This window comes from Maniola hyperantus, chromosome 1 (assembly GCF_902806685.2).
Source record: "Maniola hyperantus chromosome 1, iAphHyp1.2, whole genome shotgun sequence".
Taxonomy (NCBI): domain Eukaryota; kingdom Metazoa; phylum Arthropoda; class Insecta; order Lepidoptera; family Nymphalidae; genus Maniola; species Maniola hyperantus.
Window position 1 is genome coordinate 4396983 of NC_048536.1, and position 19872 is coordinate 4416854.

At 37.1% G+C, this 19872-nt stretch overlaps 1 protein-coding gene across 1 annotated transcript in view; it reads right to left on the minus strand.

Moving 5' to 3' along the window:
• Wnt6 (Wnt oncogene analog 6) overlaps positions 1–17868 on the minus strand; it is a 48913-nt gene extending 31045 nt beyond the window's left edge. The window contains exon 1 of the mRNA XM_034984613.2: positions 17637–17868. Coding sequence (XP_034840504.1) covers positions 17637–17698 — 62 coding nt within the window. The 5' untranslated portion in view covers positions 17699–17868. The remainder of the gene's footprint in view (positions 1–17636) is intronic.
• Between the last annotated feature and the right edge of the window lie 2004 nt (positions 17869–19872).

Consider the following 19872-nt stretch of genomic DNA (forward strand, 5'->3'; position numbering starts at 1 on the left):
CTAAATCATTACCAGCGCTTACATTAATTGAATCAGTTGAATGCGAGTGACAGTTGAATGGTGCCTCAGTGACACCTCCCGACATTCGTCCTGTGCAAGATACGGTTCACATGTATGCGACACCGGGACTTGATCGAGTCCAGATTCCAAATTGTTTTTACTTGTTTATGGTCATGGTACTTTTTAATACTCAAGAGTTAGTATTAAAAAGTAGTTTCATTTGTGATGCCCTTCTGAATCAGAGACAAATATAATGCTATTGATTTCTTGGATGATATCAAGATAGTTTTTGCAATGTTATGGGAGAAATCTTTCAAGTATTCAAGATACGTATATCTTTACGATCTACTTGTTCGGCTATTTTCATAAAAGTTTCATTGTTGGAAACAAATTAGAATGAACAGACAATAATCTAAATAATCTAGTAGTAGTAATATTTATTTTAAAAAAAACATTTAGTAAAAAAGAAAACCTACTTGCCAAAACAAATGAATTTATATTCTACTAGATGATCTCTGTGATTTTGTCCGCGTGGATTTAGGTTTTAACAATCGCGTAGAAACTTTTTGATTTCTCGCGTTGTTAGCCTTTGCTCTGAGATGCAAGCTATCTCCGTCAAAATCGGTAAACTTATGGGCTATGAAGATAGTAAACAGACGACAGACAGACAAATAAACTTTCGCATATTTTATAATAATATTAGTAATGATTTGATTTTTTTTCAATCTACGGTGTGGAGATGTACCTACTCCTAACCAATATAGAGTTGCACTGATACTAAACCCAAAGATTTCTATGAGTTGTTAATCTTTTGCGGAAACATTGGTAGGTGCACACCTACATATCTGTATTCATGACATGATTTCATTATTATATTTAAAAGGAATTTCACCTTGCAACTACTTTGTGCAAAATAAACACGAGTTTATATACAAAAATACATCAGCATAGTGTGAACACTAAACATGGAGGGTGTGATGTCCATAACAATATTATATTTAAAATATTTCTTAGCACATCATTATTCGTGGCCCAAATGAGTCAGTAAGTTTGTTTCGTATATTTGCTATAATTATTGTCACACCGTATCCGAAAGTACAGTTACGAAGTACGTCAATGAGCAGTTTCAGTTTATTTTGGCTTCAATTTGAGCGTATCTTAGCGACAGGAGTTTCAGTTAACTAAGAAAATGCTATCGTATTTGTCCCATTGAAATTTCATCTTTAAAATAATGCAAGTAGAACTGATAATCCTATAAGTGCAAATTGGATGGACTATAGCCAAATCGGTGACAAACCTCTGTCTATCCAGACGAATAAATTAGCTGTGATAAGTTGTATGTCAATTAATTATTCTTCAAAGCACCATCTGGTGTGAAAGTCGGCAAAGCAGAGCTAGGAAGTCTTAACGATGAATGGGTGACTTTTAGATCGATAACGATATTGGATCGTCATAGCGATATGTAGTGATCGAACCTAGTCCGTGGATATAGAACGCTATGTTTGTAACGTAATATTGAGCATAAATATAATTATGCATTTTCATAGAGTTTCTACGTTTCGCGTAGATCTGAGTAGGTACATTCTCTGAAACAACGGCGGTGTTCCCATTAGGTTTCAAAATGGATTAATTCAAGATCAATTTTGTGAAAAACCGGTAATGCATTGCGTGGTCTGGGTGCTGCAAATGTGCGGTAGCAATCACTTAACTTTAGGTGACAAAAGTCCTGCAGAAAAAAGTGGCGTTCGGTTTTTTATTCTATGCTTGTTTAAAAGTATTTATTTATTTTTGGTTTATAACCTATCTTTTTATATTTTCAGTCTTTGTCCAACATCGATGTTGGATCTTAAGGAGATAATATCCTGATTTACTACAACAACACTTGCCAAACGGCAAAGTTATTTGCAGCCACTAATTAAAATCATTTATTTAGCCCACTTTTGTCTCTTGATCTTGTACCTGAATGCGAAAATTGGCCGCTTTTCTTAGTTCATCAAACTAATTTACGAAAGCTTTCTTTGTTTCGTGTATTAAATGACCAAGTATTTTTTTCTTTCTATGAAGCTGATATTATCATATATTTGCATTTATATACTTCCAATTTTAAATACCTGTTTACTGTTTTCTGAATACATATGTTAGTTGTTAAGCATTTGTTTAATATAGTGTTGAAGAATGTGTTATAGGTTTGTTTTAATAGGATCTAGACAATATAATAAAATAATAGGGTACAATGGTCTAAGGTTATACCTACCATTTAATGTATGGTACACAAATAAAAATATGTTTTCCTTATTATTTCTTACTTTAAAAACGAGACAATAAATAGGAAAACTTTAAAAAGTAGACGCGTACGATTTTCTAGAAAATCTCTACCTTAATATTACTCTGAGAGTTTCCTGACAGCCTTTTTGATTTGTACCTTCCAAAAGCATTTTCTTTAAAAAGGAAGAACTTTTCCAATTTTAACAGGAATTTCGCAGTTTTCCGATTCGATAGCTATAACCGGTAATTTTTTTTTTTTTTTAATAGAAAAAATTAGAAGGAAATTTTCACTCCGCGATTGTGATACTCTACAATGTAATATTTTTCATTTACAAATCAGAATCAGGTCAGTGACACCTCACGAAACTGACCTACGACAATACTTGGCGCACGTTTTCGTTCCACTATAGACCAGCCAAATCGTATATCTACATAAATTATATTTTCTTGTTTAATCATCTCTAGTAAGTACCTCAAATATTGAATAAGGATGCACGCATTATTGTGAGAAAGTTTTTGCAGTAAGTAAGTGTAATTCTCTAAACCTCCCAGTATCACTTGATGACTATTATATAGTGCATCTATGAGCTAAGCTCAAAATTAAAAAAATATTATGTTTCGACAATAAACCTCAAAAAGAGGGTGTACACGTTCAAAAGTTGGAAGCCCATAATCAAACCACATTGAACTAGTTCATTTAGCACCGCCGCTAGTGCGATGGCCTGTCGCACACGGCGGCCGCATATTTGTGCTGCGCTTAGCGAGCCCCCGCTAAGTAACCAGCGTGTCGTTCTGATACAGAGCACCATAGACTAAGCCATCCAGCAACATCACCAGAACTGTCAAAGAAAACAAGCATTTGTGCCTAATCAACTGATAAAACTTCCTCCGTTAATCAGCGTGTCGTTCTGATACAGAGTACCACAGACTAATCCATCCAGCAGCATCACCAAAACTGTCAAAGAAAAAAGGATTTGTGACTAATAAACTGGTAAAACTTTCTCGATTAACCAGCGAGGCATACAGAGCTGCATTTATACTGATGCTAATCCAACCGGCAACATCATTATTCAAAAGAATATGCCAGTGCATAGCGGCTTTTAAGTTTCACTTGGATTATGTAAGATGGTACCATATTATAGTTTAGAAGAATCATCGCAGACAGTGAACAGTCATTATAGATTAATGAGAACAAAATGAATAACCAGACATCCAGTTATTGGAGTCCGTGTAGTATAAAGTGCGATTACAGAACTTAGATTCTCCTCCCCCTTCTATTACATGTCGGAGAACTCTTCGGAAAACCCTACCTTGTGTCGATAATTGTTATCAATTAGTATAGAATTTAACTTTCTCTTGTCCTTGGCGTGAAAGCCTTCTTAGCCCATCTGATGTTAATGTAATCTGTGCCCACGTAAGTTTCAATGAACAGAGCGCGTCGTTGTGCGTAGCCCCAGCAATTATCGCGGGCACCCATTATGGACGCAAACTGTGGTGCTAAAACGATTTATTATAATCTGTTGTCGATATTTGAACTATATATATCGCATAACCTGAATAATATTTAAAATTCATATCCATACTAAGTAATACTATAAAAAGATAAGTGAATCTGTTTGTCTGTTAAATTTTCACGGCCCATCCATTTGACCGATTTTGAAGAAATTTGGCACAGAGGCAGCTTGCATGCCATAGGCTACTTTATATCCTCGAAAATTAAAAAGAGGTTATAGGCATCATCTAGGTATAAGGCAGGGTAGGGTATCCCTATGTCCCTGGACGGAATTTCTGAAAATCCTTTCTTAGTGGGGGTCTATGGAAAGAATTAAGTTTTTAGACCCAACAGTTTGAATTGGACGTAGATATTTCAGTCAGACAGTTTTTTCTTTCATACGTTGCATCTGAAACCAGTTTCCACGATGGATATTATAGGACAAAAATTGATAATGATAAGTACGTTATTCTGTACCTCATCGAGTAAAGAAGGTTTTGCCATGCAAACATTAGATAGCCTGTACTTAAGCTACATTACTGTGCCTGACTAAGTATAGAGTTGAAAGCGGACAGGCACTGTACAAAAATACAGAGACAAAATTTTATCTGGTCCAAAGAAGTGTAAAATTATCACTCACACACACATCTTTCACGTCCCATAACGTTTTCGAAAGCGTAAAAAAACGCCAACAATGGGCCTCGTAGACCCAATTTTAAACAGTACTAAAAACATATCTATGATGTGACCACTAAAACCTTGCGACAACATTGCTCATCGGCGCATAATATTTTAAAAGTGTTTGCTCTTGTACAGTGACAAAACTATCTAGTCTGACGATTGTAGGCTGTTGACAATTGCACCGGACAACTTTATATTAACACTTGAATGCACCCCTAAATCTTAAGTCATAAGGCAGTTAATGTAATATTCTAAGGGTAAAATATGTTGGTGTGACGGTAATGGTAATGATGTTTACAGTTAAGTCGTCATGTAGTCGCTAATCGTGTCGAAGTCGCAAGTTAGCGCCTCGCCCGGTGTCTGCAAACATTGTCATTCATTGTCATCCCAATGAGAGGGGACGTGTCCTGATGTGTGTACACGCGTGGTCTCACGACTGGCGACGCGGGGGTGGTCATACAGTTTACCAAAGTTAGGTACTTTTAGATAATAATGTAGGTACAATGTAAATATTGCTGTGACACATCAATATATTTGGTTTTGGTTTGTCAAAGAGTTGCAAATTCAACAAATAAAAATACCTAAGTATATGTCCCGCAAATTGCTAATGCGCGTGGCCGCCATATTAGTGACGTCAGAACTAGACTGAAGTTTCGAGCTGATGGTATATTTTTATTTCGGCTGACGTCAAAATGACGTCATTTCGATGGTAATGAGACATGGATCCACCGCAATAGTAATTTGCGGGACTTATACAGTACGCGGCCGAAAGTAATGGAAATCGGCCTTTAGAGTGCGTATCGGCCTTTAGAATGCGTTTCGGCTTTGTTGAGCGTTGTCTCTGTCACTCATACCTATATGACGTTTTGTCGGTCTCAACGACAGAGACAGTGCTCTAAAAATTTTGCTATCTCCTTCTAAAGTTTCTGTTTCGTCATTAATGGTATTCCTATAGGTATAGCGCATAACTGAGTAGGCAGGCTCCTGCGGTATTGGAGTGGTGCGGGAGGGTGGCAGTTGTCCGAATCACTAAGCTCCTGAGTGACGTCATCACACCTCACCCGCACCACTCCACTACCGCAGGAACCTTCTCCGTTATGAGTTAATCTTATACAATTTTTTGTATAGCTAAGGTTTTCAAAGATTTCACAATTTTGACGATTGTTCTCGCTGACCAAGAGCGCATTGGCATCATTGAGAACATTATGGAGAACTCTAAGGCATGCTGGTTTTCTAAAGATGTTTTACGAGCTTATAATATTGAACTTGTCATTAATAATTACACTTCGGAATAATGTAAATTAAAATATGCAGTACGCGGCAGAAAATAATGTACATCGGCCATTAGAATGACATTTCTTTCACAATCTTCATAGGTATCTATATGACGTTTTGTCGGTCTCAATGACAGGAACAACGCTCTACAAATCCGCTATCTCATTCTAAATGTCGATGTACATTACTTTCTGCCGCGTACTGTAGTTGGATACTTAGACTCTGCCACTGTGCTCTCGCGCATTCGTAATGGTACCTACGTTCAATTTTGGCACAATGCTAAAAACCTTCGGCTTCGACCAAAACTTCAGCCCATTTTGGCTGAAGCCGAAAGTTCGTCCGAAGGTGGTTTTTTGGCCGAAGGTGGCAGAAGCCTAAGTTGCAGCCGGACACTAAAGTTATGTTATTATATGTCACATATTACACAAAGCTTTTTAGCTGTTTTGCTAATCAAATATATATTTTGAAATTGGTAAAAAAAACATTACAAAATATTATTGCTTGATATAATTATCAGCCTGTCAAGTTTAATGTGATTTGGAAATCGGTGGCCGTTTATACCACTCGACAAATCAGCAACGATAATAATAATAATTAGCTCTTGGCTGCGATCTCACCGGATAGTAAGAGACGACCACTGAGTAAACGGTGACGATATATTGGGTGAGATCTATTCTTTGACTTTACTTAGACTATTTACTTGACATAAATCTGTCTCGTTTTAACTTTTAGAAAAGTTTGATCAAAGCCAAAATCAGTAGGTCACATCTCTCGAACCTTCCTAAGCGTGACTGGTAGACAAGATTCTCGATCCTTAAGTCTGCCTTTGTTTTGACTCATTGGTTGTACAATAAAGCAGTGATGTAATAAAGTGAAAAAAGTACACTCTGTAAATCTCAATCTAAGATATTAGCGGGATAACCTGTCAGGGCATTCTGATCGGTTTCTATGCGGCAGAACGCTATACGCTTTTCAGATAACTAGCCATGCCCGAAACTTTCAGATCGGACCATGGTTAATTCTGATCTTTTTGGCTTTCTTAATGTTGTAGGAAGCGTAAAGTTGTGCAGGTATACTGGAATATTAGTTACTTAATTAAGTTACATATTTAATTTTACAAGTTTGTTTTAGTTGATGTCGTATCGTAGTCGTCTGGTAGAAATGATCCAAATAATGTGACTACACTTAGTTGTTACATAAATAAGTGAACTAACAGCAATAAGTAATAACACATGCAATAACATTGAAATGTATGTCAGATTAATTCTAAAATAAGTGTTAATTTTTAAATGCTACCGTTTAAAACACTCCATTCTAAAATGAAGTTATAAAAATACCAAAACCTAAGCATAAATGCAATAAAATTAAAAAAATGTTACCAAACACTGTCGCCGTATTAGATCGGACGGTTGTTAATGTAGAATAAATAAATTAATTACCTCATAAATCTCGTTAGATGCTGTTTCAAGAGCACTCATTAGGGAGATTTGTCCGATATAATGGAAATGACCGAATTATTCAAATATTATTGTTTAAATTTGTGATTATTTGAATGTAGGCGCCTTATATATTTTCACGATTCAACTTTTGTATGAGTGTTTTAGGGAAATTGGGCAATATCAATTTGTTAATGGATTTTTTATTAATGTATTTCAATAAATTGGCTGTTACTTGTAACTTGAAATTAAATAAATTTTCAAAGCACTTTTGTATCGTTGCTGCCAAACAAAAGTTCGCATGGTTAGACAAATATTATGTCTGAAAAATTAACAAACTGGGTAATTAGAATAGAATAGAAAGATTTTCGTTTAAATGAACGAAACAACAAATGAACAAGTAGATTACTTTTGAATAGTAAGTAGTATTATGTTATAGGTACTCCCTTTACAGACACGTATATGTATATAGGTCATACATAATATAGCTCTTAATCTCTTGACTTAAACCGGACTCTACGACCGGTTTAAAAAACAGATTGTACTGAGATGAGTCGACCCATAAGGAAACAATCTAGGTTTTAAGTAGGTATATCTAATGATGTCACTTACCTTAGCTAAATAGCTTATATTTTTTCTTAAAATATGAAATTATGGACTCAGAGTACATTAAATACCTATAGATAGTTTCTTTTTCCATAGGACCATTCCTTTTTTACGGTAGGTACTTCAATAAATAATAAAAACCGGCCAAGTGGACTCGCACGCGAAAGGTTCCGTACCATCGTACTCTTTTATTTTTAATTCAATTTAGGTGGCAGCCATTTTGAAATGTATACTATTTGTTGTTATAGCGGCAATAGACATACACAGTCTGTACGAAATTCAACTCTCAACATATTAAGGTCATGAGTTACAGCCCGCTGACAGACATATAGACAAACGAAAGGACAGCGGAGGATTCTTCTTCTTCTTCTTCTTCTTCACTCTGGGCTGGTTTCCACACTTAAACGTTTCCGTTTGTTATGCGTGCATTGCCCCTCCCTACTGAAGTCATCACTCCAGCCATCCAAACTCGCTCCAGAAGCCGAGGGACAGCGAAGGCTTAGTATTAGGGTCCCGTTGGCACTTCTCGGGTACGGAACCATAAAAATTGTTACAGTTAATATTACTATGAGCTCTAGAACTCCTACATAATATTATTCTTCTGTTTAATTGAAAGTGTTGCCGTGTATGTCAGATCCGCTATTACACCGGGTAAATTAAAATAAAAAGGTAATTAATTAGGTAATCGATGTTTTAGCTTTATATCAAATCGTGGGCGAACGAAATCGATCTGAGATGTGTACATATAAAGTGTCTATAGTAAACAAGACATGATCTTAGATCTATGATAGCTCTTTCGATTTCAATAATCCTTAAAAATACGAATAGGCATCTTTTGTGAAGCTGTGGTAGCCTAGTGCTTAGGACGTCCGCCTTCCAATCGAAAGTCGGCGGTTTGATCCCGGGCACGCACCTCTAATTTTTCGGAGTTATGTGCGTTTTTAGGTAATTAAAATATCACTTGCAATAACGGTGAAGAAAAACGTCGTGAGGAAACCAAGGTTCACAAAGGTGTGTGAAGTCTGCCGATCTACACTTGGCCAGCGTGGTAGACTATGGCCAAAACCCTTCTCACTCTGAGAGGAGACCCGTTCTCTGTAGTGAACCGGAGATGGGTTTGATCATGATGATGATGATCTTTTATTGGGCTCTTTGTAATAATTTATTCTGAACCTACCAAAAACATTTTCATTTAAAGTTGATTGCCAAGACTCAAAAGTTCATAATGCTTTCACTGCTAATAAGTTTCGCGATGTCTAGTAGAGCCAAGCCCCCCACTGAGCTTTGATTTCTGCTACGCATCATAGCCCATGGGCCTCATAAGAAAGCTCTGCTTGGAGTTTCTCTACGTGACCAAATCAGAAATGAGAAGATCCATAGGATAGGAGAACTAGAAAAACCGACATAGCTCAACGAGTAGCAAAGCTGAGGTGGCAATGGGCAGGGCATATAGTTCGGAAAACCAATATACGTTGGAGTCCCAAGGTGCTGGAATGCTGACCTCGCACAGGAAGGCGCAGAAGGCGCCTGCCAGTGAAGGTGAAGCCTGGCTTGTGTGTGTATATTTATTACATTACAATTACATAATATATTGTTCCAAACTAGATAGTTAACTGTCTCGATCCGTGATTCAGCTTACAGTTAACAGTACAAATCGTCGAATTCTAGAGCCTCTAGACAACCACACTCCATAATCATGTCATCAACGTGACAATATGACAAGCGTCGTATCCAAGCCACGCAGTCTGTACACACACGAGCCACTCCCACGTCGTCTGTAGATCAACTTTTATAGTCAACGATTCAAATGAAAGCCTTGATTGGTTAAATGATTAAGCGTATTACATCAACTGGATTGAAATAATCAATCAATATTTCCACTGATCTCTTTATTTGAGTGTCGATTTCACTTTTCATTTTGCTTTTTTTGTTTTTTACATTTTAGTACAATACTTCGGTACGTAGATACTTATAGTACGCGACAGGTCAAGATAGCAATCGGGGAGGGACCGCCCCGCACACCTTCACAGCCGCCGCGGCCCGCGACTCCTCGCCTACTATCCCGATTGCAATCGCGACCTGTTGCGAACTATAGACAGTTACCTACTTCCTCTAAAGTACCTACCAATAACAAAGGTTTTTTAAAGGTCTAGATGCCTTCTTGCAAAGTAGGTACCTAAGTTCTGAATTTGTCTCAAAAAAATCTTTTTTTAAAGAATATTGGCCATGTTAAATGACTAATATTCCCCTTTCATCTCCAACTAAGCGTCAGGCTTGTGCTAGAGTAGATACGACAATAGTGCAACGGGCGGGGTTTGAACCGTCGACCTTTCGGTTTTCAGTCCACTCCTTTACCGGTTGAGCTATTGAGGCTCTATTTTGATGAAAATGGACAAATTTCTAAACATATTCCATAACAATATCAAATCTGGACCTATCAATAAAGTTGTTTCCCAATGCGCAACAGCCCACAACTCACGAGTTGAAACCTAGACATTTATTTCCAAAAAGATTTGAACCACGCAAGACAGGTCATCTCAGATGTGCAAAAAAGGAAGTGTTTAACGTTTTGACATTAATATATAATAAAAAGGTGAATATAAAAACACGAGCATAATGTGCCGTTTATCGCACGGCTCATCTTAAACCTTGGATGTAATCTAATTGTCACTGATGCTCCAGATACTTCTTGAGACGTGACAATCGTGTTAAACTACTTACTTTTCATGACCACGATCCTATCTGAGCGATATAAAATTGGGAATTTGAATGGTTGTACTTTTATGTGTAGGCAAAGCTATATCTTGTAAGTAAAAAAGAATACGAGATGTAATAAGTTTAAAGCGCTCTATCTGAGAAATATTAGTATAATAGCTAATACCTGCGACTTCGTCTAGATGGATTTAGGTTTTTAAAAACAAAAAAGAATCATCAAAATCGGTCCATAATTGACGGAGTAATCGCGTAACAAACAAAAAACATACAGTCGAATTGAGAACCTCCTCCTTTTTTTAAAGTCGGTTAAAAAGTAGCGTATGTGTTAATTAAGGGCATAATCTATCTCCATTCCAAATTTCAGCGGAATCAGTTCATTAGTTGTGGCGCGAAGCGATAACACTTGAATTTCGGTTTTTCAAAATCCCGCGGAAACCAACATACACACCTACATACAAACATTTGCCTTCGTAATATTACTTAGAATAAAGTGATTTTTCTATTTTTCCGAATCTGTCGTATATTGTTTTGATTCAATAAAAATTAAACTTAGGAGATCAACAAAGCATCTAATTTGAGTTAATTCCGTGTAAACTTTACTAGAGTTTTATCTCAATAATAGTTGAAAATAAATTCGCTGAATGAATTACTTTCCCATGAAAATGAAAAAGTATTTAAATAGAGGTACTTATACAAGTACTTTTGAATCGTTAGTAGCATTTACCAATTTATAAATGCTGAATAAAGTAATATGAAGCTTGTTTTAGAACAAAAATCCAACGGATGAAAGTCGAACTAAAATCCCTTCAGATTAAATTCCGTCTCTTCAACCGTTGCGCCATTGAAGCTATATTATAATATAATAAGGTAAATTATCGATCATTATCGGGTAGCTGTTGATTTCATTAGCGTATTTAAATCGTAAAAAAAGTTAATAATGCCCCATCCGTCATTGGGAGCGATTAATCAATCTGTCAAAGCCAGTCTCGGGGAATTAAGTAATTCCTTTCCATCATACTTTGTATAACCATTAGCGAAATTTGTTGTCATGTGCCACGTATGAAGCCTTAGGCGAAACGCCCACCTGCAGAGTGGAGTAGATTTGAGGCGCGGTTTTTTTAAGTCATCGTGACATAAAATTTTCACGTCGAAGAAAGTGGTCCGTGATGACAAAATATACCTATCGAAACTTACGGAAAAAATTGTAAGCTCCACGAACAAAGTCGCATGCAGGTGCTAGTCACAGGCTGAGATCTATAGAGCGCACTTTGACTTTGCTCAGACTTAAGATTGAGTTAAAACGAGACAGATTTATGTGAGAGACAGGACCCTATACAATATACATCTGTCTTGTTTTAACTCTGACTTAAGTCTAAGCAAAGTCATATTGCACTCTATAGATTTCACCCTAAGTATTTAAAAGAACAAGGTAACTGATTGACTGATGTATCAGCTCAAGCTGTTATAGACCAGGTTGAAATCTGGCAAACAGACAGTTATTAGGACAAACATCCGCTATACTAAAGGATTTTTGAAAAAGTCAACCCATAAGGGGCTTATAGAGGATTGAAAGTGTAGTCCACGCGGATGAAATCGCGAGCATAAGCAAATGTAACATAAAATATTATAATGCGTAAAAAATGACTTCTCACATTTTAACTTTATTTGTCAAATTGCATGTCAAAAGTACGAATTTAGTCCTAATTTTAAAGGTGAATAGTTACTTTTGACATGACAGTTGACCCATAGAGTTAAAATGGTGCGTGATAAGTCGTTTTTTATAGAGTATAGGTACACTGTGATCATCGCCTTACGCATCAATTTTTATCCCCGGCCTCTAAATTAAGGCTCTTGATTAATTGCAAATTAACCTCCTCTCCCGGGCGGTACCCGTCCGATATGACTTTATTGAATTTCATGCCCGCTGATTTATGTGAGGGATCACGAATTTATTAGCGGATAAAACATCGATTATTATAAATAATAATAGTGTAAAAGGGCCTTGTGAGCAATATTTTACATTGATGCAGGTTGACTTGAATATTCTTCGTGTTTTAGGGTTCCGTACCTCAAAAGAAATCCTATAGGATCACTTTGTTGTCTGTCCGTCCATGCGTCGTGTCTATCGAGAAAGCCTATTGGGTACTTCCCGTTGACCTAGAATCATGAAATTTGGCAAGTAGGTGGGTTTAACAGCTCAAGTACCTAAAGGAAAAAATCCGAAAACAGTAAAATTGTGGTTACATCACAAAGTGTTTACAAAAAATTAATATACTAAATCACAATATAGGTACTTGCAGTGTTCTACATAAAATTGTTAGGTGTACCTTGTATACGATGGTACAGAACCCATCGTCTACGAATCCGACTCGCACTTGACCAGTTCTTTTATGATTTATCTTTATGTATAGGTATTGATAAAGACCTGGAGAGTGACATACTTTCTATCCCGGAAAATCAAAGAGTTCCAAGCGGACCAAGTCGCGGGCTTCAGCTAGTTTAGTTATAAGTATCAGGTCGCAGCTGGGTGGAAACAAAAGAAAACATTTCCCTACTGCCATTTTATTCCAATTAACTTAAATTACATTGACTCATATCATAAACATCTAATCTAGCTATCTGCGATTTTGTGCGATAGCTCCTATTTCTAATATAAAATTACATGTTTTAATCCTAGTTACGAGTATATACTAATTGATGCCCACAACTTCGTCCGTGTGGATTTATGTTTTGAAAATCCCATGCGACCCCTTAATTTTCTGGAATATCTTCTTCTGTATATATCTCTATAATATAAAAATGAATCACTAAATGTGTTGGTCATCGCAAATCTCGAGAACAGCTGAACCGATTTCGCTAATTCTTTTTTTATAATATTCCTTGAAGTTGGTACGGGGATGGTTCTTACGAAGAGAAAAATTTAAAAAAATTTGAATCTGTTAGGCGGTACGAAGTTCGCCGGGGCAGCTAGAACTTACCTAATAATTTTCTCTGTATCAAATAGATAATACCCGTGACTTCATCCACTCCATGACCGCGCGCGCGTGTTTGTGTGTTTCCTATGTGTGTGCGTATGCGTGTGCGTGTGTGTGTGTGTGTGTGTATATTCTGTTTGTTACTCATTCTCGCAAAAACTACTAGATGGATTTAGCTAAAATTTGGAAAGGAGATAGCTTCTACCCCGACTTAACACATAGGCTGCCTTTTATCCCGGAAAATCAAAGAGTTCCTACGAGATTAAAAACCGGGCAAGAGCGAGTCAGACTCGCGCACTGACGGTTCCGTCCTACTACAATCGTATTTTATCGACATTTTGCACGATAATTCAAAAACTATTATGCCTAAAAATAAATAAAATCCGTTTTTGAATGTACAAGTAAAGCCCTTTCATATGATATCGCACTTAGTATAGTAATCTTACTTTGAAGGTTGCAAATAGCAATATTTGTTCATGAACACATTTTAATTTTTTTCGTATGATGTAACCACAAATTCGCGGTTTTCAGATTTTTTACCTCATGTCTGCTATAAGACCTACCTTTCTGCCAAATTCATGATTCTAGGTCAACGGGAAGTACCCTGTAGGTTTCTTGACAGACGGACAGACAGACAACAGAGTGATCATATAAGGGTTCCGTTTTTCCTTATGAGGTACGGTACTAAAAACCAAAATCCACGTGAACAAAGTCGCGGGTATCAGCTAGTTTATAATATTAGTATGTAAGTAGGTAGGTATGTATTTTCAATCATACAAGAACCAAAGTCGCGGCACAAGGAGGGCTTGGATTACACCATGTCAGCGGATTCCGACCGGTGCTCATTGAAATCGCGAGGAGCGTGTGAACGATGTTACACCGGCTCGCCTATGGCTGCATGCTGGGTTTGTCTGCGTCAAATATATAATCCAGCGTGGTAGTTTATGGTTACGTGGTCTGAAGAGGCACGGAATAGAGAATGGTGAAAGGATCGGAGGGAAGCCTTTACCCAGACGTGGGACAGTGCAGGCTGATTGGTGATAATAATAAAAAAAGATTCCGACGAATTGAGAACCTCCTCCTTTTTTTGAAGTCGGTTAAATAGAATATCCGGCTGAGTTTGTTGTGGGCTCTTCTCAGACCTGGGCGCGTTTGGAACCCTCGTAGCTTTAGTTTTAAGTACGTATTAATTATCACCACTATATCATATCATCTTACAAATAAAAATTTTTGACAATCAGGAAGCGTAAAATTTTACCAATTCTGAATAAATAATTTGAGTGTAGTATAATATAATAGTTACCGATAATATAGCTCAACGGGTTACGAAACTTAAGTGGCAGTGGGCAGGGCACATAGTTTGAAGAACCGGTAGATGTTGGGGACCATAGATAAAGTGTTGGGGACCCAAGCTGCTAGAATGGCGACCTCGCACCGGAAAGCGCAGCATTGGACCAGACCGTGGTATGTGGAAGTCCATACAACAACAAGGCCTATCGTATCCTAGAGACTTAGGTAGGTATGTCCAGCAGTGGACGACTATCAGTTGACGATGTTGACGATGATGATGATAAAGGAATATCATAAACTCAAAGAAATGAGTTGTCGCTACACAGTTTAATGGACTAAGAGCGAGCGAGCGAGTATATAGAGAGAGCTCTATAAAGTTCTATAATTCAGTCATTCTAAGAAATGGATGAGTAATACTCTCAAATCAATCATAATCGCGACATAATTAATGTGGTCCAACCAGTGTGCGACCACCATTAAATCAAATCTGAACAATTAAAGGCGAGTGGCCTACATTTGGCACCATCGCACGAGTGGGTACGGATTAAGCCCGTGCAGAATCGCCTTTATTACACTTCCCAGTTATAAATCTCATAATAATAACTAAATCACCAAGTTCTTAGGTTTTGTTTTAAATTATTACCTACAGAAATTGTAGACCACCTCATCCAGAACCGAAATAATTCCTATAAGCAGCAGTTTCTACGGACACCTAGGATGTTATTAATGCGAAAGTGTGTTTGTCTGTCTGTTTGTCGGTCTGTCTGCCAGCTTTTCACGGCCGATCAGTTACAACTGCTGTGCAGTGATGAAATTTGGTAAAGAGTTAGCTTACATCCCGGGGAAGGATAAAGGCGTTTTATTCCAGGAAATTGAAGAGTTCCCACGGGATTTAAAAAAATCTAAATCCAACTCTTTGATTTTCGGGGATAAAAAGTAGCCTATGTCACTATCCAGGTCTTCAACTATGCCCATGCAAAAAATCACGTCCATACGTCGGTCCGTTGCGATGTGATTGAAGGACAAACCAACAAACAAACACACTTTCGCATTTATAATGTGGATACTGATTTAAGTATGTATGAGTAGGTTAATCCTGTAACAATGTTCCAGCTACCACAGACCAATAGAATTTCTAATCCGTCATACTATGATAGAGCTGTGATGGAGTATTACAAATGGGGCTTATTAATAAACGAGTGCAGACAAACGGACAGTAGACAGACGTTAGACCTAACAGGCGTGTATATCAACATCCTTGCGTGCATATTATAAACTACTGATGCCCGCGATTCCGCTCGCATGGATTTAGATTTTTTTAAAATCCCGTGGGAAACGTTTGATTTTCCGGCATAAAAAATAGCGTAGGTAACTCTCTCAAGGTCTGTAACAATACCAATGCAAAAAAATCACGTCGACACGTTTGCTCCGTTACGACGTGATTGAGGACAAACCAATAAACCCTGTTTTTTCCGAAAATCCAAAGATTTTCTATGGGAATTTTAAAAACTTAAATGCACGTGGACTGAGTTGTGGACATCAACTAAAGCTTAACTTTTAAAAAAAACCTACTGCGGTTTGCACTACATCAGGTCTGGTGTACATTAAGTCAAAATAATGGTAAGAAAACACATTTGAAAATCTCGGCATACATCTACCATATTTTTTAATTAGCCATTCATAAATAGATTACAAGTTCTAACTATATTCTATAGATCCAAATCTGTTCAGGCATTTGGAAGTTGTGGTGGGATCGTTGATGTCGGAGCAATCTGGGGTAAATTGAATGGGACAAAGGAGTTCACATACATGGGCTGAAACGATACACTCCTCTTTAGGGTTCCGTACTCGAAGGGTGCCAACGGGACCTTTTAATACTAAGCCTCCACTGTTCGTCTGTCCGTCCATCCAGCCGTCCGTCCGTCTGTAGGTATATCAGCGGGCTTTATCTTTTGAACCTAGTAGGTAGAGAGATGAAATTTGTGACACAGAATGTGTATTTCTATTGCCGCTATAACAGCAAATAATAATAATTTCAAAATGACTGCTATGAAAATTTTAAAAAATTAAAAAGTGCCATGTACGATCTTGTATGATGGTATAAACCTTTCATTTGCGAGCCCGACTCGAACTTGACCGATTTTTTTGGATTTTCGTGTAAAAAATTATTAATAGACATGATCTACTTCAGAATGAACTACCTACTCTTTCTGAACTGCACTCAATGTTTCATTACCTCCTGACATTTTGTTTTGGCGCTCAAAATAAATGCGTGAGAATTGATGATACAGTGTCAAAAACTACGATAGGCTTCGTTTGTATTGATATTTATTGCTTTTAAAGCATACTACAGTGTCTGAATAGAAGTTAATAGGTATACATAGAGAGAGAGAGAAAGCTACGTAATTTTCATGTTTTGTTCACATACCTACTCGTAATTTGTTAAAGCTTTCGGCAGAGCTTTTGCGTTCTCTATCATTTTAAATAATTTAAATTTCTAGAAAAATTATAAATATATAATATAGTGATTATTTCATTGACTAAAATAGATATTATTATTTTTTAAGTGATTTGTATTCTTGTTCGTGTATTTCTGTTCTTGTTCATGAAATAATTAGCTTAAGTTACGAGTAATAGAGCAGTTTTAAAAGCTTTAATTTTTAATTTTTTATACTATTCTCATAGAATTGAGAATATCTTATACTCCATTTATTCAGACAATTATATTTCAATGTTAATGAAAATGTTTTGAATGTGTATATCGAAAACAAAAAAAAATTCAAGCGCGTAAGTCAAAGCTCTACCGATTGCGTAGCGCTCGCTTAAATACAACTTAACCTCAATCACGTCGCAACTTTTGCTTTCATTGACATGGTAAAGACGGCTAGAAAAAACACTCACCACCAAGAATCGGTGATGGGCGCAAGCAGCAGTAAGCAAGCGGCTATGAGCACAGGCCGCATCGCTCTGCGCACATCACTACTCTGGCGCCCTAACCATGACACGCGTTACCGCCCTATGACCATAGGTTTTTTTTGGTATTTGTTTCGGTGTCCGAAGCGATTTTCTTTCGTTTATCGATACAGCTCCGAATTTCGCGGCGTTGCGTGTAAGATCCCTGTCGGCAAGAGATCGCGACGTCGACTGACGTTTACCTTAGCCCACCCCGGCGCACGCGCAGCGCAAAACGATTTTCGCGCTATTTTGGCTAATATTTAGCGGATTAGGCTTCGTGATTAGAAGCTAAGGTGGGGGATACGTTGACCACACGCGTGGGCGAATTAATACTATAAGAGATTAATGAGTTGGAACCCGTTCGGTTTTCGATCTAGTTTTGGGTATAATTAAAATCGTGTCAGCGTTGTTTTCTCTATACGACATTAATTAATGTTTTGTGTTATGTATGTAATTTTGATTTATGAAGATTGGTTATCGATGATATTTATTTTTCATTAAGAATTCATTTATTAATGAACGTATAAGTGATGTTTAATTGCATGCACTCTATCATACTTGCCTACTAATTGTCTGAAAAAGATACATAACATAAATATTACGGTAAACAAAAAACGGTCACATACAAAAAGTTATCTTAATATTAATTCAGAGTGTCCCAAGTGACTGATAGGTGTTTGCCATTCATTTTATTATATCAACAAAATCCTAACATTCAGATTTAAGTGCCTAATACCTACTTCAGACGTAGATATAAACTTTAAAAGGAGTTATTGCATAATTGCCGTAAGTAAATTCTGAAAGTAAAAGTAGATAATTTAGCGCGAAGAAACGCTTGTGAGTTAAGTGAGGTTAGCCTCTCAAATGAAAACTAAAAATCTAAACTCTACCTACTGCCCAAGCAATATCTAAGTAGGTATACTTTATATTTTATACATCGAAACCGAAACTCATGTATTATACTATTGCCGACCACATATTTTTACCTTTACCTACCAACACCTAAATCACTTTATTCACAAATAAATGAACTTCAATTTCAATAAGTCTTCTAATAAAACAAGATAGCGTGGTTGTCTAGATAGCAAAGTCTATGTCAAAAACCCTCTCTCTAGTGGAGCCAGTGTATGCAGAAACTATCAAAATTAATGTGCGATTATTTTAATTAGGTACATTTTTGTGCAGCAAAACGAAGATCAATTTGATACGGGTGATGGACAGGGCGAAGCGGCTGTGAAGTTTTGTATCTAATAATAGATGATTCGAGTACCGCGCACGAAACTAATTGTGTTAAACAAACAATCGCTTACGCACCTGCGTGAAGTGTGCAGACGGTGTGCCGAGTTTGACAACCGATCAGCTGTTAATAAATAACTGAACATGAGTGATATCCGTGAAACTTGGTTTGGATTCTCCGTAAGCCGTCTCCGTAACGTAAATAGTAAAATTATACCAACAGAAAAACTTAGTTCAATATACCAACCCGAAGCTTTAAGCTTTATACCTACAGATACCTACATTATATATAATTTATGTTACTTCTGGGCAAAGTAGCTTTCTAATGGTGAAAGAATTATTGTTAAAATCAGTTCAGCAGTTTCAGAAGTTATCTATTACAAAGAAACAAACAAACAAATCTATCCTCTGTATAATATTAGGATAGATTCATTAAATAAGATACCAGAATTTCATATTCAAAAAAGTTGAACCAAAATACCAACATGGGTACTCATAAGCGTGGATTAGAACCTGTGGCCGAGTTTTCCCGTCGGTTGCATATGCACACGGCTATCATGGTACCCAATCGGCTGTTCATAATGCATATTAATTGATACATCAAGTGCAAACGTCAGTAGTGTTCTCTCTCAGAAACAAGTTCGCGAATTCGACACGTGAACCGATCTCCGAAATAAGTTTACTTTTTTGGGTTCAAGTCTAATATTTTCGGACAGATGTTAAACAGTACTTTAAAGGTGATCCGTGAGCGTATACCAAGACATTTCCATTTTAGACATCATCGTCATTCATCAACTCACTTACCACCAGGTGAGATCGCAGTCAAGGCATATTTCCATTGATTAAAAAAATTAGGACTTTATTTTTGTCTCAATCTATGTTCACTGATGGGCACGAGTTCATCAGTCGTGCTTTTTGCCTGCATTGCATTCAGTAAATAGGTGAT